This window comes from Lonchura striata, chromosome 4 (assembly GCF_046129695.1).
Source record: "Lonchura striata isolate bLonStr1 chromosome 4, bLonStr1.mat, whole genome shotgun sequence".
Lineage (NCBI taxonomy): Eukaryota > Metazoa > Chordata > Aves > Passeriformes > Estrildidae > Lonchura > Lonchura striata.
Genome location: NC_134606.1, coordinates 45006088 through 45030452, shown reverse-complemented (window position 1 = coordinate 45030452; position 24365 = coordinate 45006088). Strand labels below are relative to the sequence as shown.

Below are 24365 nucleotides of genomic sequence, written 5' to 3'. Positions count from 1 at the left end.
TGATTTTCATGTATGTCATTTTCTACAGATATGCTGTTCCCCTTGCCAGGAATAATACTGTACATGCAGTTTCTGTTCCTTGGCTGCAGAAGCCAGTTTGGCAAGAGCTGAGATGGTATCAGTGATGAAGAAATCCAGCCCACAGTCATTGCCCACATCAGTGATGTGCAGGGTAATCTAATCACAGCAGAGATCTGTCAGGGCTCTCTTAGAGATGGAGACTACACTGACAGGAGAGGTGAAGAGCAGCATGAAAAAGGGAAATATTGCTGTTACTTATATTTCTGTCAGCCAAGTGGAGCTCTAACAGGTCTTCCAGCCCAGTTAGCAAAAGGTGAAATCCAAAGAGAGCAGCCAACAGAACAACAGATTTTGTTATGAAGGTGTCTACCTTCCTTGTCCCCAAATCAGCTTGTGATCTTTCTCAGAATGACAACTGATTGGATCTTGGTTGAGGAGGGACTAGATATGGCCCTGTGCAGGTGGGGAGGCCATCTGGGGACTCCTTGCTTTACTTTTTGATGACTGCAGCATACTCTGGCTAAAGGCATTGAGCAAAACAAATTGCCATGCTCATCCAGGATTCATAATCTCTCCAGCAAGCAATTGGCAAATGGACTCCTCTTGTAATCCTTGCACAGCATCCCTTGAAGAAGGAAAGATTCTACAGAGATACTTCCAAAGGTATGTCATCACTCTTGATTCTCAACTGCTGCAAGACATCCTTGCTCCACAGACTTCCAGGGTAGCTGGATTTTGGAGCAATGGAAGAACCAGTTTTAAGGGGATCTGTTCTAACAAGGTAGTTGCCTTTGCAGTCAGTGCAGTAATCTAAATGTTCATATTTCTTGTCTCGCAGCAAAAAAGTGGGTCTTTGAAAAACTAAGGCATGACTCAAACATGTGGGATGATGTGAACATGGATAGTGGTTTTCCCTGGGCTGAACTGAGACAATATTTGCAAATAAGTAGTTTAATATAAGGCAGTGAATCTACTAGTTCACTTGTTAGCAGGTCAAAGCCTGAGGAGTTTTATTAAAGATGTTAGAGCTAAAATTGATTATGTCCTGCTATGTCCATGCCAGATTGGCCTGCATCTTATTTTGCAAGTTAGCACCCTGAGTCTCAAAATGCCTTTTTAGAGCATACTTGTCCTCTTTCTTTACCAGTCCATAGGTCTTCAAATCACTTCACGATTTGTCTCCAGCAAGATATCAGCTATGGCACATTCTTCATGTGAAAACGTGTTTTTCTGAAGGACCTCTCATTTTGACCATATTTTTAAAAGAAACAGTTCATAAAGAGGGAAGGAGGGATGTTCCCCCCCCATAAATAATCTAACACCCTTTCTCATGATTGATGCAGATTATATTGAAATTATCTCTTTGATATATGAGATATGTTGCTCAAGAAGCTCATTAAGTCATTTGCAGTGGCAGAGTGTCTTTACATTCAGAATCTCAGTTTACATTAGGGTTTTATTTCTAGCAAGTGACACTTGCTGTAACTAGAGTGCAGTTATCCCCTCCTTCCTGGAATGGAAACCACCTGCCAGCATAGTTGCAAATTTTAAGACCAGATGATAACAATTTCTTTAAATCTATATTCTGACAAACCCAGATTAATGTAAGACTGAAAGTTTTGACTGCTTCTTCAAGCTGAATAGCCCTGATCTAACAGAAAAAAGAGAACAGGAAAAAACAGGTAAACAACTGAATCAAGACCGACTCCTGTTCACTATTTGAGGATTGTGCCTCTAAAAAATTATGTTTGCAGATTCACACCACAACCCTCAGCTGCAGAGGGTTGTCGTGTGCATCAACATTAGGGAACCTGGATGAAGACTAATTTGTTATGTGATTCTGTCTAAGCTCTCCCCCAGTCTTCTGAATGATGTATTTAAAGAGCATTGTAACAGATAAGAAAAGAACATTATGTTGAAAGAACAAGTTCTGTGATAAAGTTTACACCAGATGCATCTCAGTAATCAGGATACAACTTGCAATAAATAGCTCCATTTTGGAAAACAGCATTCTTTACTGGCAAAAACTCTTCTGTAAACGGTATTAATACTGATATAGGTGTTCCTTCTTACATTTTTAGGCTCTGTGCATGTGGTCATTCACACAAATGACTCTGTCCCATCTCCTTTCCTTTTCAAACAGGATAATCCCTCTCAATGCAGAAAGGCCTGTGTGGGAGTTAAATACAGGTTAAAAGAGTGAGGATCTATATTCAGAGGCTAGAGGAGTTTAAAAAATGCACTCTTCATGTGTGCTAATATCTTGTCACAGAGAGCACCTTCCACTGAAAGGCACTCAGGGTTTGCTTGGATGTTTGGCTGAACATCCTTCCTTCCAAGAACACAGAATTTTATAGAATTAAGCTTCACATTATGCAAATTACATATCAAGATCGATTCACCTCTCCAAGTTGTTTTATGTGTTCAGGAAGGTATAATCTTATTCAACTGTAGGTACTAATCTATTTCCCAGAGAACCTTGCATTCAGGAACAAAAGGCAGCTTGAATACAGAAGCCCCCCAGGAAACCTACAAAAACCCACTGAAAATCCACAGCAGTATCTCCCTGATCAACTAATTACTTCATCAGCTCATTCTCTCCATCTTCTGGGATGTATTCAGGTGCTTTGCAGCTTGCTGGGCTGATGCATCCTGTAGCACACAACAGTACCTATCCTCCTAATGCTTTGTTGTGAAGGATACAAAAAGAGGCACGTATGTTTTCAGGTAAGTATCAGCAGCTCTAGTTCCAAGTTCTTTGTAAGTACAAGTCTGGCCCAACGAGATGGGGAGGTTTACTCAAAGAGAGAGATGTAATCTGGCTCTTGGTCCTCTTGGCCACATGGGTAAACCAACAGCTCCTTCCCCAAGGAAGTGATGGGTTCGTCCTGTTAATATAGAATATGATCAAACACAGTTTTCAAACATACCCTGCCTGTCACAACTTCACAAGGTGGACAGCAGTCTTCCTGCCTCTGTTATGGCGTGGATGTGCTCCTACCACTGTGTGATACAACTCAGTTTCCTGGAGAACTCAGGGAAGGGCCCTCTGCTCTCTGTCTTCATAAAACCATGTCTGTGCTCTGTGCCATAACTCAGTGACGCAACTCTGGCAGTTCTAGGAAAGAGCTGTGTTCATCCCTGAGGAAACTACAGCTTCTCTGACATGGAGTGGTGCCCTGCATAGAAAGTGCTAGAGCCAGGACTGTGCAGCATGCAGGTAAAGCATGACCAAGGATTGTGAACTGTGCTTCTGGCTGTGTTTGTGGAGGGACACAGGTGGATTCTGGAGAGAGTACACACCCTCTGCTTAGAACAGGCAAGTCCTGTTCTAAGTACAGACCAATCTCATTCTCTGTCCTAGCAACAGATGAATGGTGGGAACTTGCCTTCTTTCATGGTCACCTGGTGGGTGCCAGTGGGGCACTTTGGCAGAATGGGTTCATCTGCCCACATGTGCTGCAGTGTAGGGGTGCTGCCTGATTCTTTGCAGACTGTAGGCTTGGCTCTATATTTGATGTATATATGCACAGCAAAGCTTTAAATCCTTTGACTCTGGTACAAAAAACTGTATAACTCCTGCTTTTAATACTTTCAGCCTGAACTGTGAAAATCATGCAGGAAGCTCAGGCAGTCCAGGTAAAGTTCCATAGAGCAAATGAGTATAGCTATTGCTCTCATGTCCAGTTTTGTTAAGCCATGTCTGTATTAAGCTATGCACTTATTTAAAAGAAATGGGGATTTTAAATGAACTTATGAAAAAAAATTATTGACCTGTCCCTGGGCAGATCTTACAGTAAATGAATGAACAGTCCATCTGGCTCTCTTTGAAACCCATGCAACTGCAGTCAGCGCTGGTAAACACCACTGTTATTGTTGGAAGAACCTGCCAACCTTCCTCCTTCCCTTCTATTTTTACCTTTGCTCAGTGCCACCCCTTGTCTGCTTTGAGATTATAAATATACATTGCTCTCTTTCATGATGAAGCTGAAGGTAAGCAGGATTTTGTGTTTACCCAACTTGCCAGTGCCCCTTAACCATGGAGAGAATACAAAAGAAAGGAGTTTGCATGAGTATGCTGTCACCTCTCATCAACATTTCTACTAAGTAGCTTGTAAGTAACTTGGGCCCAGCATGCAAGGCGTTCTGTGTGCTTGAGGGTGAGTGAATCAAATCTAAGATATCTGAGATGTATTAGGTCGCCTGGACTGTACCAGTCAGACTGACATACCCTTCTGGATAGCACACAGCATACCCAGCAGCAGTTACAACGGGTCTAGTTACCTGCTTCAAAATAACTGAATCTAGTCTTATTTTGAAGTGCCCTGAAGCAATTAAGCAGTTAATGAATGCATTGCTAGATGTTCACCTTGTGATAGTCTACAAGGTCAGCCAGTGTTGAATGTTGCAGCTGGTCCACTCCAAGGAAGCTGTAGGAATCACTGGAGGCATCAATGAGGAAATGTTTACATCCTTCCACAGACCGATAGGAGAGCACATAGCCTTTGATTTTCTCACTGACTCGGATCAGAAAACTCCCTGGTAGTGTTTTAATCAGAAGCTCTTCTGCTTTCTTAGAAGTTAGGATACCTGTTCAAAACCAAAACACAAAACTGAAGAGAGAAAAGCATTTGTGCAGGACTGGACAGAACAGTTCTCACAAGAAATATGCTCTAAAACCAGTCCATGGCACTTCCAACCCTTTCACTGTTTTCTTGCCCAGTAGCCCAAGAAGAAGAGTTCTGCCATTTCTAGTAACAGGCCATGGCCAACAGCTCTTTGTTAACTGTGCCACACTTAGCAATGATGAACAACAAATGTGGAGAGCTTGAAAGGGCTGTTGCTGTGTTATGAGAGAGAATGCTATTCCACTTGTTGTATGTTGATTCCAGTATAGGAGCTCTACTGCCAAGCCCAGCCCATGTTAGCAGCCATGTTAGCAGAAAAAACTCCTTAAACACTTGGGTTGGGGTGGAAATTCCCAGGACTCACCATGGAACCAAGGTGCTATTGTGTCTGTGGTTTTCAGATAGCCAGCTCGGAGAGGGAATTGCTCCTCTTTGAACCATTTGATGATACTTTCTTCTGTGGAATTAGAGACTGTCCTCTGGACTCCCTCTTTCCTGTTAGAAAAGACCTCTGGTTTGTGCATCAGATTCAAAAGACAGGTTTTGAGTCCCTGTGCAGGACTTAAATTTTGCTTAGGATTTTAAGACCAGCCCTAAACAGGCAGCTTACACCCGTTCAGCTGTATGGAATATGGTTTTCAGCAGACATCTGGCACCATAGGGGCTCTGTGTGCTCCAGGCTTAGGACATGTGACTAACTAAACCTGTTACCCTCCAGAAAAGAACACCTGAAGGCCTCATCACACCCTAGGCTGGAATATAGCCTAGGCTCTGTATTTCTCCCTGCTGTGTGTCTCTTCCACACAAGGAGGAGAGATAACCATTCCCTTCTCAACCATCCCATGCTAGAGCAAAAGAATCTCATCCCTTCTCCTTTCCACTGTGCACAGGGGCTTCCTTACCTAATTGCTCTCCCATTTGCCATTGCAGGAGGTAGAAGTTTAGGCTTGGGGGGGAGAGGTGGATATTGAAGTGGTCGCCGATCTCCTGCTGTGGCACCCTTGGAAATATCTGCCTGCTTCCCTCTGTGGATGCCTTGCAGTGAAAGCCTCCTGTAGTCATCTCTGGCTTGCCGTGCAAGGGAGCGTCTCTTCTCATCTGCTGCCTTGGATTTCTGCACTGGAACAAAAAAGGAGTCCTACAGGAGTGAACAAGCAGCAAGTTTAAAACTTGCTACCCTTCGGCCATCTTCCTGCTTGTTGAAATGTAAGAATAATCCATTTCACAAGCTGAAAGAGTCACTCAGTTGTGAGACCATTTGCCACGTCTCTCCCATGTGTTAAGTGGCACATTATGGCACATTATTTTTTAAAAGAATAAAAACCAGGTTTTTTTCTGGGACAAGATTTAAAATCTGTATGTTTTTTCTTGGTACCAGGTCCTTTTGTACTTAGAGACTTTTTGGTTTTCTTTCAGATGCTGACTTCTGGTTCAGACATGGATTTCTGTAGTGCCTTTCATGTAAACTGATCGGGGGAGGTGGGGGGGCAGGGCTTGAAGCTGCTGGAGTTGAAGCTGCTGAAATTACTCCAGATCAATCATTTGAAGGATTTGATCGTGCTTATCAATTTTGGAGGGTGAGAAGGATCCTTGCTGAAACTATTATGGAAAGTGGAGAACTTGACTGTATTTTTGTTTGGGTTTATTTCCTGTAAAATTGACTTGATTGTCTAGGTCCATCTCTCCCTGGAGTCTGAACGAGTAACCAGCTCTCCCGTCAGCGTTTTTTTTGTCAGTCAGAAAACCCCCTAGACTGAAGTGGAAACAACTGGTGGTACAGCATTGCCATCTACTGAGCAGCAGGGGAGGAACTGGGAAGAAAAGTGCATCAGGTTCTCCTTCAGGAAGCATTTGGCAGCAGTGATGGATACTGCTGCAAGTCTCATATTGGAACTTCATAAACTAGAAGGCCAGCTTCTAGTTTAAAATTAATTGTACTGGCTATACTCATGTGGTTCCTATTTGTTGCTTGTTTTAAATAGTGTCAGTTGGGAAAGTTTTCCATTTCCCTGTCCAGCTCTATTCTCGATGCTGAGTGGACTCAGAAATATTTATGATAATACAGTGCTGTATTTCTTGGCAATACTCTCCACCCTCTGACCTGTTATTCAGTTCTAGTATGGCAGGGGAAGGGTTGAGATGACCCCACACAGCCCTAGGATTTCTCAAGCCTTGTATGAAAAGGTAATTTTAAGATCTTACAGAATTCTTGCCATTCAGGCTCATTCTCATCCAATTTCTGCAGTGTTCTCTGGCTCTCTGTGCTGGAGTGGTCCTGTGGTATTGACTTCTGGGGGGCTGTGATCTCTTCTGAATTTTTCCTCTGTGCTTCCTTCATCTATTAAAAAAACAGTATGTTCAGCTTTGTCTCAAGCAAGCTTTAGCCCTGCTTTTTAGCTAGCCTTGAAATACTGGGAACACCCTTCTTTACAGTGAATCCCTCCAATTTCAACAACATGGAGACCCTCTGTCTTTACCGCAGGTAACAACTCAGGCAGGAAGGGAAAACAGCCCAGTAAAAGTCATCAGGAGCATCTCCCTGTGCTACTCCCCAATCTGCCAACCTGGCCTGCTTTGTGTCATCTCCAAATCATCACACCATACATGAGGAGCATGGCAATACTGGATAAAACTGGTCCAAAAGGTGAGAACATTCTTGGCTCATATGAGGCTCTGACTGGGACTCTAAGATAAAGCACTGACCCCACTCAATAGGCACCATGGGTTGCCACTTACCTGTTGAAAAATTTGCTTCCTCACATGGCAATCTGCCAGCATCTGGTGAACACTTCTGGTTCCCCTCTGAGCAGAGCAAAAGAGTGGTGAGAAACAAATGTAATGTTAGGACAATTCCTCTTTTTATTTTGGTGCAATAGGTGTTTAAGGCAAAAGCTGACTTGTTAACAAATGTGACATTTGTTAACAAATTTTGCCAGCTCTGACAAACATTGCAGGGGTTTTCCCATCATATTTGGCCAAACATGCCACAGGAGAACTCAGGAGTGTCAGGATAGCCATAAGCATGCTTAGATTTGCTAAGGAATGCTCACAAGTGCTCCCAGGGAGCAGTCCCTTTCTTCCCTTCCTCTAAAGTAATCCCTTGCAGAACCTGCTGTCTACAGCTTTACCTGCCTGTGCATGTTTGCAGCTGTGGCTGGGTTGCTGCAAACTCCTACTTGACAAACTGATCCAACTGGCTGGATATTTCATGTTTTCTCTTCCCTGAAAACCAGCCCAGCTGCCCTGCCAGCAGTCCCTAGCTGAGAGCTGCCTCTGCAGACGAACTGTTAGGTTCGGCTTTCAGTAAACACCCACCCACCTCCCCATCATACCCCGACTGCCTCCCACAGTACAAGTGATGAGTTAACTGTATTATTCTGCTTACCAAGGTCACACTTCCTTTTAGCTCCATCACCTACTTGGCTAATATTTAATATGAGCATGGCTTTACAATTTCCCTCTCCTCAACAGGAAACTAGGAACTTCAAATGTCTGTGGAGCAGCATTTTTTTGTAGATCAGCCCTATTCCCTGCAGCATACCTGGATACCTGAATCCAAGATACCTGGATCTTTCAGGTTAAATGGGAACTAGATCTCAGAGAAAGCATTTTAATGCAGGAGGTGGGAAAAGGCCTCTCTCCAGGCCTAGAAAACACAACAGGGAACTTCAGTCTGGAGTCCTCCTTCTAACAGCAAAACCCCCAGAAACCTGGGAAAATTTACTAATAATAAAATAACAGAAAACAAAGGAAAATATATGACCTCCATCTATTTCCATATGCAAGACTTTTAAAGGGGGTTAGATTTTTGGTGGTGGCTTGTTTGCTTTTTGGGGGTTGTTTTTGATTTGTTTTGATTTTTTTGGTCAGTTTTGACTAATAAGTTCCTTTGAAAAACAAGAACCTCCCACATAGTTGCTCAACTTCAGCAAACAGTGCAGAGAAAAACCCATGTGACTCAGAGGCTTTTGATAAAGGAGACAGTCACTCCAAATTCCATTCACTATTTTGGTAGCAGTAGGAGAGCATTTTGCCAAAACCCAACCTTCTGTTATCATACGTCTATACTGAAGTATGGAGTGGCAGTATGATAAAAGAATATTCACTCATACAAGTTTATTCAAGGCTGAATGAAAACTGCAGAATGAGATAGAACTTCTCCCATTAAATTGGCAGGATGTCCTGTTCCTTTTGTTCAATTGTAGTTGCATGGGTAGTTAATTTAACTCTTATTTTTTTTTCCTTTCTCTCCAAATGTTTTTTTGTAGACAGTTAAAAAAGCACAAATGTATTTATTGCTGGAAAAAAAATTTCTGTAATGAAACACCACAGAAACACAGACACTATATTACTGCATTTGGAGTTGTCCTGTGCTATCAATATCATAAACTGTTTTCTGTATTAGAAGACAAAAAACCCCAAGAACCACCTAAAATATCCATGTCAGATGATGCTGGTAAAACTATCTTCATTTGATCTTTTATAAAAGTAAATTATTTGGCTGAGGGATGTGATGTTCCATTTAAAAATCCTAGGATAGCCTCCCTGGTCTTGCCCCAAAAGCCATTCAAACCAGCCATGATGCAGAAGGGAAAGTACTGCACCCCTTGCTTTACCCACAGAGAATGAAAGCAAAGGAATTCAGAGTAGTTTATCCATTTGTGCAGAGCAGATCTATCCCAGCTGAGAACAGCACATGGACCTTCTGAGTCTTAAGGAAGGATGTAAAACATGGCTTCTTCTCTTCTGTAGAAGAAAAGCTTCAACAGATACATGGCTTTTTCCTTCAGGTTTGTATTTACAGCAACAAGGATTTGCTTCACTTCCTAGACCTCAAAATTTGCTTCACTTCCTAGACCATGTTTCTTATAGTTACGGGAAAATGGAAAACTACCTTTGTGAGCTCCTGGCTTTTTCCTGTTGTATCAATATCAGCCATTCTTCCCCCTTGCTCCTTCTTTTTCTCCACAGCGTTCTTTTTATTCCCATGAAGATCTGTCTCAGCCAGAAGTCCTGGCTCTGGGTGTAGAGTCCATGTTGCAGAAGAGTCAGTCTCTCTGAAATGCGAGAGAGAGGACTTAGGAGGGAGTCACCTTCTGATGTCTAAGCATCTTGTGAGGAGGCTGCATGTGAGCAGAGCAGAGCTGCAATGAAGCCACATGTGCATAGGCAGTTATGTCTCTAGATCAGGTAGGTGAGTAATTAAATTAATGACTTGTGGTGAGTAACTGTTGTCTGGATGTACCCAAGCACCTGCCGGTGAATCAGTGCGATCAGAGCCCATCACCTGCTGCAGTGACAGCATCAGCATTTCCTGTGGTCTGCAGCAGAGGGTCCCACGCAGCAGTCATGTCACAGGAGGCTCAGTGAGCCTCTCAGTCTGCAGCTGCTCTCTGCCAGCATTGTGTGTCCTCTCAGAAAACCAGCCTTTGCCTGTGCCTTTTGCCAGCAAGGCTAGCATGACAATGCTAGCCACAGCCCCTACAGAGAAGACTCCAACTCATGTGTCCCTAGACAAAAGCCTTCTTGTCCATGTCTGCCCACCGAGTCCTTCAGCTGAAGGATGCTTACCTGCCCTCCTGGCCTTGCTCTCTCACTAGGCGCTTTGTTCTTTGTGCCTGGATCTCTTCACAGATGGCCGCATAGGGTTTATCTGAAGGATGCTCGCCCATCACCCAGACCCACACTTCATTGTCAGCGCCGAGTTTCCATGTCACTGATTTCCTGTTGGCTGCAAAAGAAGCAGCTCTTTGGCAAATGCTGTTGGTTGGGTAGCTCTTTTCAGGGGCTATGTTGCACTTGCTGAGCCCTACCAGCTGCTGTTGGTGACAGAGATCCCCAAAAGCAACTCTACATGAAGAAAGCTCAACTTGAATGTAGCCCATACTTGCCAATTTTTTCATACTCCTTGAGCCAGGTCAGTGAAGGAGGCATTTCTGAGACTGGGAGCAAAGGGGAAGAATCACCACTGTTTCTTTTCTTGATTTAATTCCTGACCACTGTCCTCCCCAAACTATGTGAGGGTGAGGTAGCTACAAATAGACCATGTGAGGGAGACCTGGAAGAAGAGAGCTATCTTCCTAGTAGCTGGCATGCTGTATAATCCTGGCCAGGGAACTTCAGATCTAAAATTTCAGTGCGAACTGCCCATCAGATCTAGTGCCTCAGGACAGATATTCAAATTCATAATTGTGTTAAAGACAGATTCTGAGGCACCAGTTAGTGGGAAACTTAATGAGATGCATCTCCTGGCGGCAAATAAGCCCTGTCTTCCCAGCTAGAGCAGTTGAGCAATTTGGTCAAGGACAGAATGTCTGGGCCAGGGAGTAAAAACCATTGTGTACCTGGCCAAAACTACCCCATTGCAGGTGGATTTATTTATGTTTGAAAATAAGCCTATGTATTGTCCCTTGGAGAAGAAATTAATCAAATTAATTAATACATTACTTCCTATTTCTAGGAAGGAGTTGATTAGGCCAGATACGTGCCAGAGGGTGAAGCAGCCAGGAGGTAGAAACTTACCTTTTCTTGGCAGTGGCTTCTTTGCTGAAATATTTTCTGCAGCAGCTTCTCTTTCCTCCCATCGTCTGATCTGTTCCTGCCTCATCTTGAAGAAAAGGATCTGCTTCTGCTCCTCGCTGAGTTCAGCCAGCAGCTCCGGATCGATGTACATGTCTGATAATATCTGTTTCAGCATGGCTGCAGGTTTCACTTACGCACGTTCGTGGCGATAATCTTCAGGGATCAGATCCTCTTTCTGGCTCCGACAAGAAAGAGTGCCTGCCCGTCTGAGACTGGAGTAGGAATGCAGGCGTGCCAGAACAATTATACTTCTGTCTCTTTCCGTTTTTTTTTTTTTTTTTTTTTTTTTTTTTTTTTTTTTTAGCTCAGACTTCCTGCACAGACCAAAAAAAGTAAATAAGTATCTTAAAACCTGCTGTTAAGATTCCTTGGAATAAGAGGTGAGCTCAGCTCTCATGCAGCCCCTGCCCGCTCTGCAAAGAGAGCTGGCCAGAAAAGGCGAGGCCTGGAGTGGGGAGGTTGTGTTGATACTCTGATAAACCCAGCTGATAGTATATCAAAGAGAGAGAGCGCTGCCTGTTAGTCATCAGAGGTGCGGCTTAGCTGTGCTCAAGCAAACATTCTTGCTGGGCAGGGAATCAATGAACCCATGACTAGATGGCTCCTCCTCCTTCCAAACAGGAAAACTTTGATGATTAAAAGCCCAGCCTGCCTCATTTTACCAAAGAAAGACAGAGAGGACTTTCGACTCTGCTTTTGAGGCAGGAGTGGGAATTTCGGAGTGCTCCCGTCCATCAAAGTCAGCCTCCCAGCAAGTCAAGGGAGCACAAGGAGTGCAGCTGGTTTGAAGAAAGGCGATTTGGCTAGCCAGCATCCTAGACAGCTCCTGCTATGACACATCTTGCTGATGCACCTGCCCACGCGGCAAGCCTGGCATGGGACATCCTCATCTGACAGGATGAAGCTGATGGGGAGAAGGGGCATCCCTATTCCTGCCCAGGATACTGGCTCTTGTCCAGTGCATGCTGGCAAGGTACTAACACCCACACTGCCTTGCTTTGTGCTCATGGATTTACATTTACAGCAGAGATTTCACTGGAAAATTGAAAGCTCTCCTGTCACTTGGGAAGGTGACAAATGAGAAAGTAGAAATGAGGACTAAAGACCTTGAAAACAACTATCTTATCTGGATAAACTCGTGGGGATCAGGAGATTGGTTGGCAGTGCTTTTGGTGACATGAGGAAGCTGACAGCCATGTATTAAGTGCAACACCAGAGCAGGGTGTCTGACTGGCCAGAAGTGGCAGGGACTTTCTGGACAAACTCTTGGGAAATATTGCTATTGAAAGAAAATTAAAGCAAAGAAAATTAAAGTGGGATTGTTCATGTCCTTCTGCACAAATCCTGGGAGTCTAAGGAACAAGCATGCTAGAATTTAGCACAGTAGGTGGGAGGCAGAGGCTTATGGAGGCAGTAATGTGGAAATTCAAAGGACACAGACATGGCAGGACCCGTGCTAGGGTGAAGTGGGACTACATATTAAATCAAATTAATGGGGTCAAATCAATTAGCCATCTTGCAGGAGAAAGACTGGACTTCTAGGAACCCAAATGTTGGAAGAAAAGTGCTGGGAGCATCTTCAGCTTAACAGTATGACTGCTTGGCTTCCAACAAATAAAATAACAAAGGAGATAGTAGACAAGCCAGCAAGTGCAATACTGAAGCTTCCCAAGGAGCACACAAAGAGCACACAATTATTTAGATGAAATGGGACAGCACAACAGCAGCTGTCATGAAGTAAGACTGTCAGAACAGTACTTGCTGCACTGGTCAACCTTCCTCCATCTTGCACCCATGCTGGGACCAAGCAGTCTGTCCCAAGCTTCCCGCTGAATATGGCTTGCCTTAAAATTGCCAGAGACACAGCTGACTGGAGCCCCACTCCAGTGAAGTCCCCATGCAATTTCAGCGGGAGGAGCTTCAAAGAAGCTTGGAGCAGGGGGAGTACCTGTAGGCAGGGAGACAAATTGCTCCTCAAGGACCTCAAGGAAACAAGAGAGCAGATCATGGTCCCAGAAATGCATTGTCTGCAGCAGAAGCCAGGAGCATGCAGTGACCAGCAGTTGGTGTTAAGTCTTCTTATTTCTATTTTGTTTCTCTGATTACATAATACTTTCCCTATTAAAAATGTTAACTTCGTTCTAGAAGGAAACATGAAGCTGCTGTTCCAAATCAGCATGGATTTGGTTTAAACAAATTACTTTATTGATTAAAAAAAAAAGTTTTTAGGGGAGATGATCTGACTTGAGCAATGATTTATGAGTACCTCCCTGATGGCAGAGATTTTTCAGCTCAGCAGCAGAAGGGTCTTGGGTTGTCCTCAAGCCATGGAGATGGCAAGTATAGAGAGGGAAGAGCTTCCTGGGACATGACACATGAGACTCCATCAGAAGAATGCGTGCAGCAGCATGTCCATGCTGCTTTGGCTTCTCAGGAATAGGAATGGCTTTGCTATGGCATTTACTTAGGAGAACATGATGTGCTGTGCCATATGCCATGGTGACAAAGTGGTCTGTCTTTCCATGCCTGGAGACACAGTGTGTTGACAAGGTGGAAGGGTGCTCAGCAAACAAGTTTCACAGTACTGATGCAGTTTTGCAGAGTTGTATTTCCTCGTAACATTGGTTGTAAGAGGAGATTTATAATGCTGTATCCCAAAGGTACCCTTTAAAGCACCAGCTATTTTAACAGAGGGAAATGACATAAGCATCTCAAGAGGTATTAATAGTCACTATTCTGTATTAATAGTCATTTCTTTAAAGATCTAGAAGCTGGAAATCCTTGTAATCAGTCATATGCTGTTCCCAAAGTCTGAATCAAAGCCATATTACTGACACCTGGCTGGAAGTGATTTTGCAGATGCTATTCCAGCTCTAAATAGTATATTTACAGCTCAAATTTGGTGAAGACAAAGACTGCAGTAATGGCAGAGGGACCCCCAAGCAGGTAACTTGGAGGAAAACTGTAGTAGAGATCCTGTTCTATTGTTTGCATTTTTTTAATGGGAGTGGTAGGTGGGAGCTGGTTTTGTGGAGAAATAGAGATGGGAGTAGCCAAAAATAGCAAAACCTAAATGGGGCATGTGGGAAGCCAAATCAGGGCTTTGGGGCTCTGTCACTCATGTATAAGATACTCAGCCTGAAAGCCATAATGATAAACACAATTCAAAGGCTAAATGATCCTTCAAAATGTTGTCCTTCACACAACATTTAAATCTCCTACTGGAGAGCAGCCTCATGATGTAAATCATCTACCAGGAACAGGGGAAAAGAAGTCCATGAATACACATGAAAGTGCCATATCTTTGAGAAGAACTGGCACGAGCTCCTGCTCACATGTGCAGCAGGTGACACTTGGGACACGACAGGCTCACAAGACACTCCCACCTGGCCATACCGGTCCTGGTCCTCACCATCAGTGCTGCCAGCAGAGGGGAAGGTTCTCCAAGAAAACAACAGACAGATAGAAAATCACAGATATGATTTTCATCAAGAAGTCAAACAGGACAGTGTAAATGTGCTCATTTTCAGGGAGGCAGCTTATTCAACCTGCTGCACACATCTCCACTGTAAATGTGACAGTAACTGTAAATTAAAAATAACCCAAGAAACCAAACAGTGAGGAGGAAAGAGAATGCAAGAAAGGCTGCTTCAGGGTACAGGCTGATGACCTAAGAGTATTTCTATTGTCATAAAGTAGTTTTCTCCTTAAAAGGCAGATAAGACCACTTTCCTCAGTAAATAGTGGAACTATATTGAGTCAAGAGCTTCTCCTTGGAGCTGCTTATTTGTTTAGTGAGAGGTGGCTTCAGAGACACCACTGAGCATTCTTTTCCCTGATCAAGAGGCTGGACTGTGAGAATGCAACTGAATTTCCTGTCACTTGCCAAACTAAGCCTTGCAGCACTAGGAAGCTCAGGTTTTTCTGGATTTCTCCAGTTCCAACCACTCCAATGCCATCAGCTCTCTGCCAGACTTCATGAAGGCATTTCTGATTTTTTTCAGAAGCAAAGCAGAATTGTAAAACCCACCTGAAATCAGTGCAGCCAAAAGTAATCACCACCTTAGCCTTGCTCTGAGTATACAAGCCTTCATGGCTTAACAGTTGCACTTGTGTCAGAAAACATTTATGTTAGCAGCTGCACCAGCAAGGTTAGTACCAAAATATCCTTCCGTGCTTTGGAGTTTGGCTGTTCATTTGTTTGTTTTGTTCTTGTTCATTAGGGGCTTTTTTAAATCCTCATCCTGTTCTAAATAGAGGGAGTGATTAACTCCTCTCTTTCTGTTTAATTTTGCTTCAGCCTACTGTTTCTGCTTTTTTTATTTCAGACGGAAGGAAAACTTCTAGTTTGGGTATAAGAGAAGGAAAACACAACTGCACAAGCCCAGCCCCCAAAAGACAGAAGCAGACCTGTTTGTATCTCAGCATTATAGAATGACTTGGTTTGGAAGGCACCTCAAATATCATCTAGTTCCAACCCCCCTGCAATGGACAGGGCCACTACACCACCCAGCTTGGCCTTGAACACTTCCAGGGATGTTCCAGTGCCTCAACACCTTCACAGGGAAGAATTTTTTTCCTGATATATAATCTATCACCTGCCTTCTGTCAGTTTGAAGCCATTCCCCTTGTCCTATCACTCTATGCCTTTATCCAAAGCCCCTCTTCAGCTGTCTTGTAGCCCCTTTATGTACTGGATTCTGCGTAAGGCTAGCATATAATGCTTAAAGAACAAAACCAATGAAGTCACCACAGCATAAACTACTTTGAAATTACCTATAGCTGAACTGACTTGCCCTATAGGTCCCTGATATTGCTGGAGGGGGCAGCAGTTATCTTGTAGCAGGTAAGAATGGGTGGTAATGACAAGAAGGAAAAATAATTTGATTTAGCAACAGCCACTGAACACAGTCTGAGACTGCAGGGCTCTATTTTCAAGGAAAATGTATCTTCCCTGCTAGAATAATGTGCAAACATTTATTGGATCATCTCCCTGTATCAAAATCACTGAGAGAATTAACAGTGTGGTGAAAAGGGTGAGAGCTTCTCTAGGTTAACTCACAGGATCAGATACTCAACCAAACTCAGTCAGTGTAAAAAATGAGATTTCTCTAACCATATAATTTGATTTACTGTTCTGCACAGAAACAGGTGCTGGGTGGTAAATCCCAGAGGCAGCACCCCGAGGCACAATCTTGGGCTATTAAGTCTTACTTAAGTTACTACTTGGCTTAAGTTGTTACTGGCGCATGGTGGTCTTTTTGTAGGGGGAGATGCCTGAGCTGGGGTGTGGTTTTTACTATTATAAGGAGCAAAAGTTCATCCCTAGGGCAAGTTCACAGTACAGAACCAGTCAAAACTGGGGATTTTTTTAGTTCATCATTACACATTCTGGACTAGAAGAGTGTTATCTTTCTGTGTTTTCCCCGTTCAAGAACTTAGGTCATAAATTTTCTCTCTTCCACATTCCTGTGACTGTTGCTTTCATTGCTTAACCACTTTGTTCTTTACCTTGTTTGGAACTTCACTCCCATTATTCATCAAGGTGGTAAGAGGAAAGCTAATGTCTTTACAATTTGATGAGTGACAGTACTGGTATTAACATATTTGAAACGGGTCTTAATGTCTGTACTAACTTTGGGCAGCAGGTTTGTTGCAGAGACCAGACAGCTTAGCTCCTGAAACAAACAAGTGGGTCTGTACAAACCTCAATTTCTCAACTTTGGGGAAAAATGGTAGGTACAAGGGGGAATATGTGGTAGGCAGTTTGGGAAGGCTGTACCTTCCGAGTACCTCAGCCAATGGAGAAAGGAAGAGGGCAACCTGCAGCTGGGAGTTGAGGACGGATGCTGTGCCCTCCGAAACCTTGAGCGAGAAAACCCCGCGAGCTTGTGTGAGGGCCTCTCTCCCTTTATTCAAATAAAGTTGCAGGACTCCTCTGTCTCTCCTGTATCGACATAAACTTCTGTCGTTTGTGGATTTTCCTGACAGTGGGATCCAGTACTGGGGCACCTGTGGGGAATCCCACTGGAGGCTGAAGGTCCAGTTGCATTGGTCCAAGAAGTTTAGTCCATCTTTAGACAACGTACAATTATGTCTTTTCATATTTAAGTTACGATAGTGATTGATTTGTGGCCCTGTCAAAAACCAAGATCATTTGAAAAAGCACAAGCAGTAACGAGCCGGAGCAGAAATGAACTGGAGCCACAACCAAACACGGAAACAAACGGGAGCTGCAAATAAGCTGAAGCCGGAAAGAAGCCGGGGAAAGTGAACCAAATTGGAGCCTAAAACATGCTGGAGGCACGAACAAATACTATGAGCTGAACCTGAGACCAACTGGGGACAGAAACAAACCACCTGGAGCTGCAAATGAGGTGCAGCAGAAACTAAAGAGAGCCTGTCCCGAGCTGGAATCCCGAAGGAGCGGCAGCCGCCAGCTCCGCGCAGCTCCTCCGCAGGCGCGGCCCCTCAGAGGCTCCGCGCCCGCGCCGCGCACTGCCCCGCGCCGGGCGCCGCCTGGCGGGCGCGGCGCAGCAGCGCAGCCCCGGCGGCGGCAGCGAGCCGCGGCTCTGGCCGTGCGCTGCAGCAAGGCTGCGAGAGGACAACGCTGCACACCCACTCCTGGGAGACAGCTCCGCGAGGGACGCCGTTAGGAACGTGAATCCACGATGTCAGAGGCTTGTGTCCAAAAGAGGGACAGAGGAGTCGCGTGGCTTTATTTGAATAGAGGGAGAGGCCCATGGCAATTTCCCATCGGGTCTCCCAGATTGTTGGGGGACTCAGCCCCCTTTTTGTCCTAAGTTCCTGGCCGCATCACCCTCTTCCTCCTTCCCGATGGCTGAGTTACTTGGAAGGTACAGACTTCCCAAATTGCCTCCTCTATGCCCCCCTCTGATACGCAGGCCCCTTTTGTTATGTAAAATAAAGAAGTAAAGGTATTAAGTCTTTGTTCCTTTTCTCTAGGTTCAGGAATTTAACATGGCCTTGGCTAAGCAACATTCCGTGTTGATTAGTAACATTTTTTAGAACTAATAGTTTCTTCTGTTACTTCCCTATCTGTAAGTTCCTAGCTCTATCTACAAGCAGATTGAGGTCTGTTTCTAAAGACACATTTGTCTTATTCCTTTCGGACACCATGCCTGGCATGGATACCGGAGCTAGAATAAGGACACTGTAGTTTGAATGTAACATTATAGCTGAAATAAGGACACAGTAGTTTGAATATGACACCATAGCTGGGATATCACATTCCCAAACATGCCCCGAACATGGCAGAAACACCCTCCCACCCCCACCTTCAACCCATGGATTAACCAGCCACAGCCATAAGGAATTTGTCAAAAAACATTTTTACCGCTGAAATCACTTGAGGCAGAAAACAAGTTTTCCATGGCTGGAAAGGTCTCATGGAAGAGTCTCACGTCTCCACCCAAACATGTCCCACTCCACGGCCCTCTGGCCACAGGCGCTTCCATGTCCCCTGTGCCAGTCACACTTCTCCGTATGCCCCACTCCAGACAAGCACCTTTCCATGCTGGCCCTGGCCATATCACCCTGAGCCACCGGGGGCCACACGTCCTCCCCCAGGCGTGTCCAGCCCATCTCGCACGCAGCCATCCCGGGACGGGAGCAGGAGCAGGGAGGGACAAGGCCACGGCTCCCGGGGGGACGCGCCGGGGCAGCGCCCCCGCCTCGGCCGAGCCCCGCGCCCTTTCCCCGCCCACCGCCCTCCGCCCGCCAATCAGCTCTCGCTGCCCGCCAGCCTTGGCCAATCGCGACGCGCGGCCCGCACCCCGCCCCGGTGCCCCGCCCCGCCGCCAGGGCCGCTCCGTCCGAGGCGGCGCCGCCGCTTCCGGCGCGCGGGGCCGCCACGGTGCGCGCCTGGCGCCGCTGGCGCCGGTGGCCCCGCCCCCTGCCGCGTGCTGTCCGCGCGCTCCTTCGGGACCCGCCGGCACCGGCCCCGCGGCCCCGCAGCGCCTCCGCCGCAAGCAGCAGCCGCTGGCCGTGGCCAGGTACGCCGGGACATCCCCCCCGCGGGAATCTCCTTCCGGGGTGGCTGGGCGCGGTGCGACACCGCCACCGTGTGCCGTCCGTGTCCCTGGGATCCCCGCAGCCGTGATACGCCCTTTGTTTGATGGGCGGGCTCTTGGGCTTTGCCTGGCCCCAGGGCTGGGACACCTCTTGACTGTGGGACACCTTCCATTCCTGAGGAGAGCGTGTGGCAGCCCCCCTTTCGGGGGACAGGGCTCGGCGAGAACCCCAGGACCATGCCCCCCACTCCCCCATTCATGGGATCCTCCCTTTCTGGGGATCCTGGGACACTGTTCCCCCAACAGAGAGGTCACTGTCCCGGGATGAGGTGGGGGTCCTTAACACGAGGGTCCCCCGTTTCTCTTCCAGGCAAGTGGCCTCCCAGTGTCAACTGCTTCAGTCATCCTTGGAGCGCCCGTCCTCCCCACAACTTCCCCAGCTACCCGATGAGCCGATGTCACTCCAAGATGCTCCAGGGGGTCTTTTCCAGATGCCCCCTGGAGACCCATTCCCTGAGCGGGTGACAGTAGTCTGGTTATCGGTGCTGGCCCTTGCCTTCGCCTTGGTTTGTGAACCTCAGGAGAATCTGTCGTTGGCTGAGATCACCCTGCGGCGCCTGGCTCCCCGCCTGCTCCTCTCCCTGCGCCTCCTTGGCCCTGGCGCTGATGTCCTGCTCCGTCCAGATGCCGCTGATGGCCTCCTGGACCGTGTCCTGCCCCATGGGCAGATCCTTTTTCTCAATGAACGTTTCCTCCGGGCAGTGGACTGAGAGCTGGTTATCAAAGCATCCCGCTGGGCTACAGATAGCATTCCTGCCTACCACCCCCAGATATTTTTGAGGGATGAGAAACAAGGGAGGGATCTGAGATGGTCACCAAGCCCCACTGGGATGGATGAGAAACATAGTTCAGGAATAAAGAGCAATGAGCCAGCTAAGAGCAGGGTTTTGATCCATTTATCCCCCAAACAGCATAATGGGAGAGCTAATAGCCATCCCCATAAATCCACCTGTCACAGGTCCAGACCCCAAAGTGCTTTCCCTTGTAACTGCACTTGTAAAGCTGGAGCACTTGAGGAGGGGTGCTGGGCACGGGGCTTCAGCCATGATAGGTTTCTGGCTGTGTCGGGGGATCTCACTGTGTGCTGGAGCTGTGGGGGCATTGCAGCCCACTGTGGCATCCCACCCTTAAGGGGAAGGGAGCACTGTCTTCACCTTCCCATGTGATGGCAGCTGTCACCCACAACTAGCTTGAATACAACCAAGAGCCAAAGAGATGTTATCCTGGAGCATTTCAATGGTGCTAGCAATTAATTGTTGATGAGAGTCAGCTGGAATCTGAATGTATGAGCCATTATTGTATCTGCACTGATAGGATTCCAGTTGCTGGATTTCAGTATCACCTAGTTTATGGCCAAAATTCTCTTGCAAATCAACCACCTGAATTGGATCAAATGGGATAGTTACTTGTGTGTGATTGTCCTCTCCACCATGAGGTCTAGCAGATTCAGGGGAAGTTGAAGGAGGTAAAGAATCATCTTTTCCCAGTTCTCTGTTTTGGGGATTGCCCTGTATGTTTCCATCCCATGTAAGTCTGCCAGACTTTTCCTGGAACTTTGGCCACCATATATAGCACCGTTTTGGTAGCAGTTTGCCAACCCTGTCCATCATCTGTATTTCAATTTTAAGTAAAGATCATGATGTTATTTCCTCATCATCAGATGAAAATGTTGCATGTATTTTTTTGTCAGGGTAACAGACACGTTTACTCTCTTCCATCTTCCTCATTGGATACAGAAGGCCAGAGTAGTGAGTCTGTATTTCTGCAGATGGTCCAGATGCTCTGTCCCGCACTGGTGCCTCCTTTCCCAGAGACCCCATCTGCCTGGGCCAGGCACCACTTGGCTTCTGCTTCTCCTCGATCTCCTGGAGCAAAAGCAGCACCTGCTCCATCATGGTGGGTTCCTGTACTGTACAACCTGCTGGATCAGATCATCCAGGATGGAGCAGATCAGCTTATTCATCCCTTTCCTACAAGAGGCATCAAAGGAGCACTCAGGAGGGCAGAGAGGGGGGCTACCCTTGCTAGCAGCACCCTCAGCCAGGTCCATAGCTGTGCTCCGTAGCTGAGCCATCTCTCATTAACCTTTACAGCTTGGGTGTGGCAGGAGGGTGGAGGTGCCAGGGCTCATGGCCACCAGAGCACATGGAATCCTGAGAGGTATGGCTGCCTGCAATGGGGGCCCTGGGTGGAAGAGCTGTCTCTGTACCTCCACAACCCCGTGGCACTCATTAAAGGGGCTATAGCTGGGGGAGAAGTTCAGCCATGTGGGAGGAGAGGTGATGCTGGGCTCCATTCCCAGCCCCTCATGGCTTGGGCTTGGTGCATAGCCAGCATCCACATTACCAAAGTATCCTACCAGGGATCAGGGCACACTCCCGTGGCTCTGGCAATACCTCTGTCACATGTGATTTGGGCTGGACTTCGCCTGATGGGGCACTGCCCCAAGCACAGTCTTGGCACAGGATCCAGTACTACTCCAGGCACAGTCCTGGCACAGGTGCCAGCCAGTTCAGAGGTTGTGAAGGCTACCAGCAGGGAAGACAGCCAGTGCTGTGTAGACCCACTGTCAGCCATGGAGCAGGAAGATGCAATCAGGCAGGAGCTGGGAAGCCTTCATGGCATTCCCCTCTACAAGAGCTTCATCGAGGGCTGGCCTCAGGTGAAGGCTTTCCAAGCACGTCCAGATGACCTGCTCATCTCCACTTACCCCAAATCAGGTGAGTGGTCCTGGGGAAGGGTGCCAGGGGCATGGGGTGACACCAGCCTCTGCAATGCTGTCCCTCTGTGGCAGGCACAACGTGGCTGAGCGAGATCATGGACATGATCTACCACAATGGCGATGTGGAGAAGTGCCGACGGGATGCCATCTACAACCGTGTGCCCTTCTTGGAGTTGAAGGTCTCCAAGAGTCTGTGTGGTGAGCTTCCCCAGCCTGGCTGCCTGGCTTGGGTAGAGAGGGAACTGAGCCAGCATGAGGGTGCGGGTGCTGGGGCTCAAACATCTAAGTCCCCTGTGCCACAGGTGTTGATCAGCTGGAGAACACCCCATCCCCGCGGCTGGTAAAGACCCATCTCCCAGTCCAGCTCCTCCCAACCTCCTTCTGGGAGAAGGACTGCAAGGTAACATGGCAGGTGCTCCCTGTCTCCCCATCTGGGTTGGTGGGAAGGAGGCACTACTCTGTACCTCCCAAACACATCCTTGGCTCTCTCCAGATTATCTACATGGCCCGCAACCCCAAGGATGTTGTCATCTCGTACTACTACTTCCACCAGATGGCCAAGATACACCACGACCCTGGCACAAAGGCTGAGTTCTTGGAGAACTTCATGGCCGGCAAAGGTGTGAGCTGAGCCACAGCATGCCCACCCTGCCATGCCAGTGGGAAGGACATCCCCCGCTACCCCTCTTTTCAGCTAATCCCTTGACCATATCCCACAGTGCCCTACGGATCCTGGTATGACCACGTGCGTGGATGGTGGGAGAAGAAGCGGGAGAAGAAGATACTCTACCTCTTCTATGAGGACATGAAGAAGGTGAGGGTGGGATGGAGGGGAAGGAACCCTGGTTGCCCCCTCCCCCCCCACCCCCACTTTCCCACTTTTTTGGCAGCCTGCTCATATCAGTCACCCTGCAGGACCCACGGCAGGAGGTGCAGAAGATCTTGCAGTTCCTGGGTAAAGAGTTGTCAGAGAGAACAGTGGAGAGCATCCTGCACCACACCTCCTTCCAAGAGATGAAGAAGAACCCTGCTGCCAACTATGAGACCATGCTCCCCACCTTGATGGATCACAGCATCTCCCCCTTCCTCCGAAAAGGTGGGGGTTTGGCCAGTGGTGGAGGATTTGGGAGGGATGTCCCTGGATTGTATTTCAGCCCCCATCTGTGGCTGCAAATATATCATGTGTGTGAGGATTTACCCCAGTTATTTTCTTGCTTCCAGGGATCTCTGGAGACTGGAAGAACCACTTCACTGTGGCCCAGAATGAGCGCTTTGACCAGCACTACCAGGAGCTCATGGCAGGCTCTGACCTCTGCTTCCAGATGGAACTGTGAGGGACTCATCTCCCTTTCCAGGAGGACTGTGCTTCTTGCTCTCCCAGTGGGGAGGATGGATCCAGATGGAGATGTTTGCACTAATTCACTTTTCCCCCTGCAATAAATTGTGATAAATGGAAGTTGAGTCATTGCCTGCAGGGAAAATGAGGGTGGGGCCTGAACCCCCGGAACTCTAGGCAGTGTCCAGGAACACCTTCATGGTCATCAGGAGAGAGGGTGGGCACACAGTGGATTTTTAGTTAGTGATGGTCAGGCATCCCTGCGAGTGGGCACCTTCCCAGAAATCACCAATGGCCCTTGGCAACTTGGGCTGCCCCAGCCTACCAAGGTGCCGGGAGGGACAAAGATCGATGACTAGTGGAAAATCCCCAGAGCACCAGTAAATCCAGTGCTGACACAGCCCTTGCGTGCACAAGAGCTTTCATGCCGCTGGGTTGTGCCAATTTTCTTGACAGAGAGGGTGGGCTCTCCTTGGCCCAGCTGGAGCTTGGCAGCCCATAGTTTTTGGAACAAAGGTGAAGGGAAACAGCTCCCTGCTGGTATGTGGCCAGGGTCAGCAACATCACTGTCCTTGCTGGACAAAGAACACACCTTTCAGCCTGTAACCTGGCTGCACCTTGCCCTTGCTCTGGGATGCCTGGAGCAAACCAGTCCCTGTCCCACTGGGTGCAAAGGTGTGCTTTGAAGCCCCAAGTTCCCCATTTAAGCCCCATTTCTGGCCGGTTCTTCAGTTTCCAAGATTGCAGATTCTTGGCAAGACAGCCTTGTGGGGTTGTTCTATCCCAAAAGAGATGCAGCCCAGATCCAACTGCTAAAGAGCAGCAGTGCTATGAGGGGACCTGCCTCACAGAAATAAATCGTTTGCACACATTCATTTAAATGCCATGATGCCATCTCCAGTGGAGATGCCTTCTATTGAAAGAAATGTTTCCCCAGCTCCTGGCTTTGCCTGCCCTGTTTGCACACGCAGCAAATTTTGCTG

General features: G+C 47.2%; 2 protein-coding genes across 2 annotated transcripts; one reads left to right on the top strand and one right to left on the bottom strand.

The window, feature by feature from the left end:
* Positions 1 to 2016: 2016 nt before the first annotated feature.
* SH2D4A (SH2 domain containing 4A) lies at positions 2017 to 18922 on the bottom strand. Its single transcript, XM_021532655.3, has 10 exons — positions 18589 to 18922; positions 11172 to 11545; positions 10221 to 10380; positions 9544 to 9706; positions 7386 to 7451; positions 6852 to 6987; positions 5552 to 5768; positions 5014 to 5144; positions 4391 to 4611; positions 2017 to 2909 (listed from the first exon to the last, which is right to left on the bottom strand). Exons 2-10 carry the CDS (start codon positions 11344 to 11346, stop codon positions 2817 to 2819), a joined length of 1362 nt encoding a protein of 453 aa, XP_021388330.2. The 5' UTR covers positions 11347 to 11545; positions 18589 to 18922; the 3' UTR covers positions 2017 to 2816.
* Positions 18923 to 20029: 1107 nt separating this feature from the next.
* On the top strand, positions 20030 to 23502 carry LOC110471711 (sulfotransferase 1 family member D1). The gene is made up of 7 exons (XM_077782947.1): positions 20030 to 22044; positions 22119 to 22244; positions 22349 to 22446; positions 22540 to 22666; positions 22766 to 22860; positions 22962 to 23142; positions 23268 to 23502. The coding sequence occupies exons 1-7, from the start codon at positions 21633 to 21635 to the stop codon at positions 23378 to 23380; spliced, it is 1152 nt and encodes a 383-aa protein (XP_077639073.1). The 5' UTR covers positions 20030 to 21632; the 3' UTR covers positions 23381 to 23502.
* Positions 23503 to 24365: the final 863 nt, after the last annotated feature.

Bases quoted from the DNA above. Each gene is read 5' to 3' on its own strand.
- SH2D4A (XM_021532655.3), bottom strand. From the start codon at position 11,346: ATGCTGAAACAGATATTATCAGACATGTACATCGATCCGGAGCTGCTG. The intron at 9,707-10,220 runs GTAAGCATCCTT...CTCGCATTTCAG, and splicing joins GAGCAAGGCCAGGAGGGCAG to AGAGACTGACTCTTCTGCAA. The intron at 6,988-7,385 runs GTAAGTGGCAAC...TTTTTTTAATAG, and splicing joins GGAAGCAAATTTTTCAACAG to ATGAAGGAAGCACAGAGGAA.
- LOC110471711 (XM_077782947.1), top strand. From the start codon at position 21,633: ATGGCTTGGGCTTGGTGCATAGCCAGCATCCACATTACCAAAGTATCC. The intron at 22,667-22,765 runs GTGTGAGCTGAG...CATATCCCACAG, and splicing joins GAACTTCATGGCCGGCAAAG to TGCCCTACGGATCCTGGTAT. The intron at 22,861-22,961 runs GTGAGGGTGGGA...GTCACCCTGCAG, and splicing joins TCTATGAGGACATGAAGAAG to GACCCACGGCAGGAGGTGCA.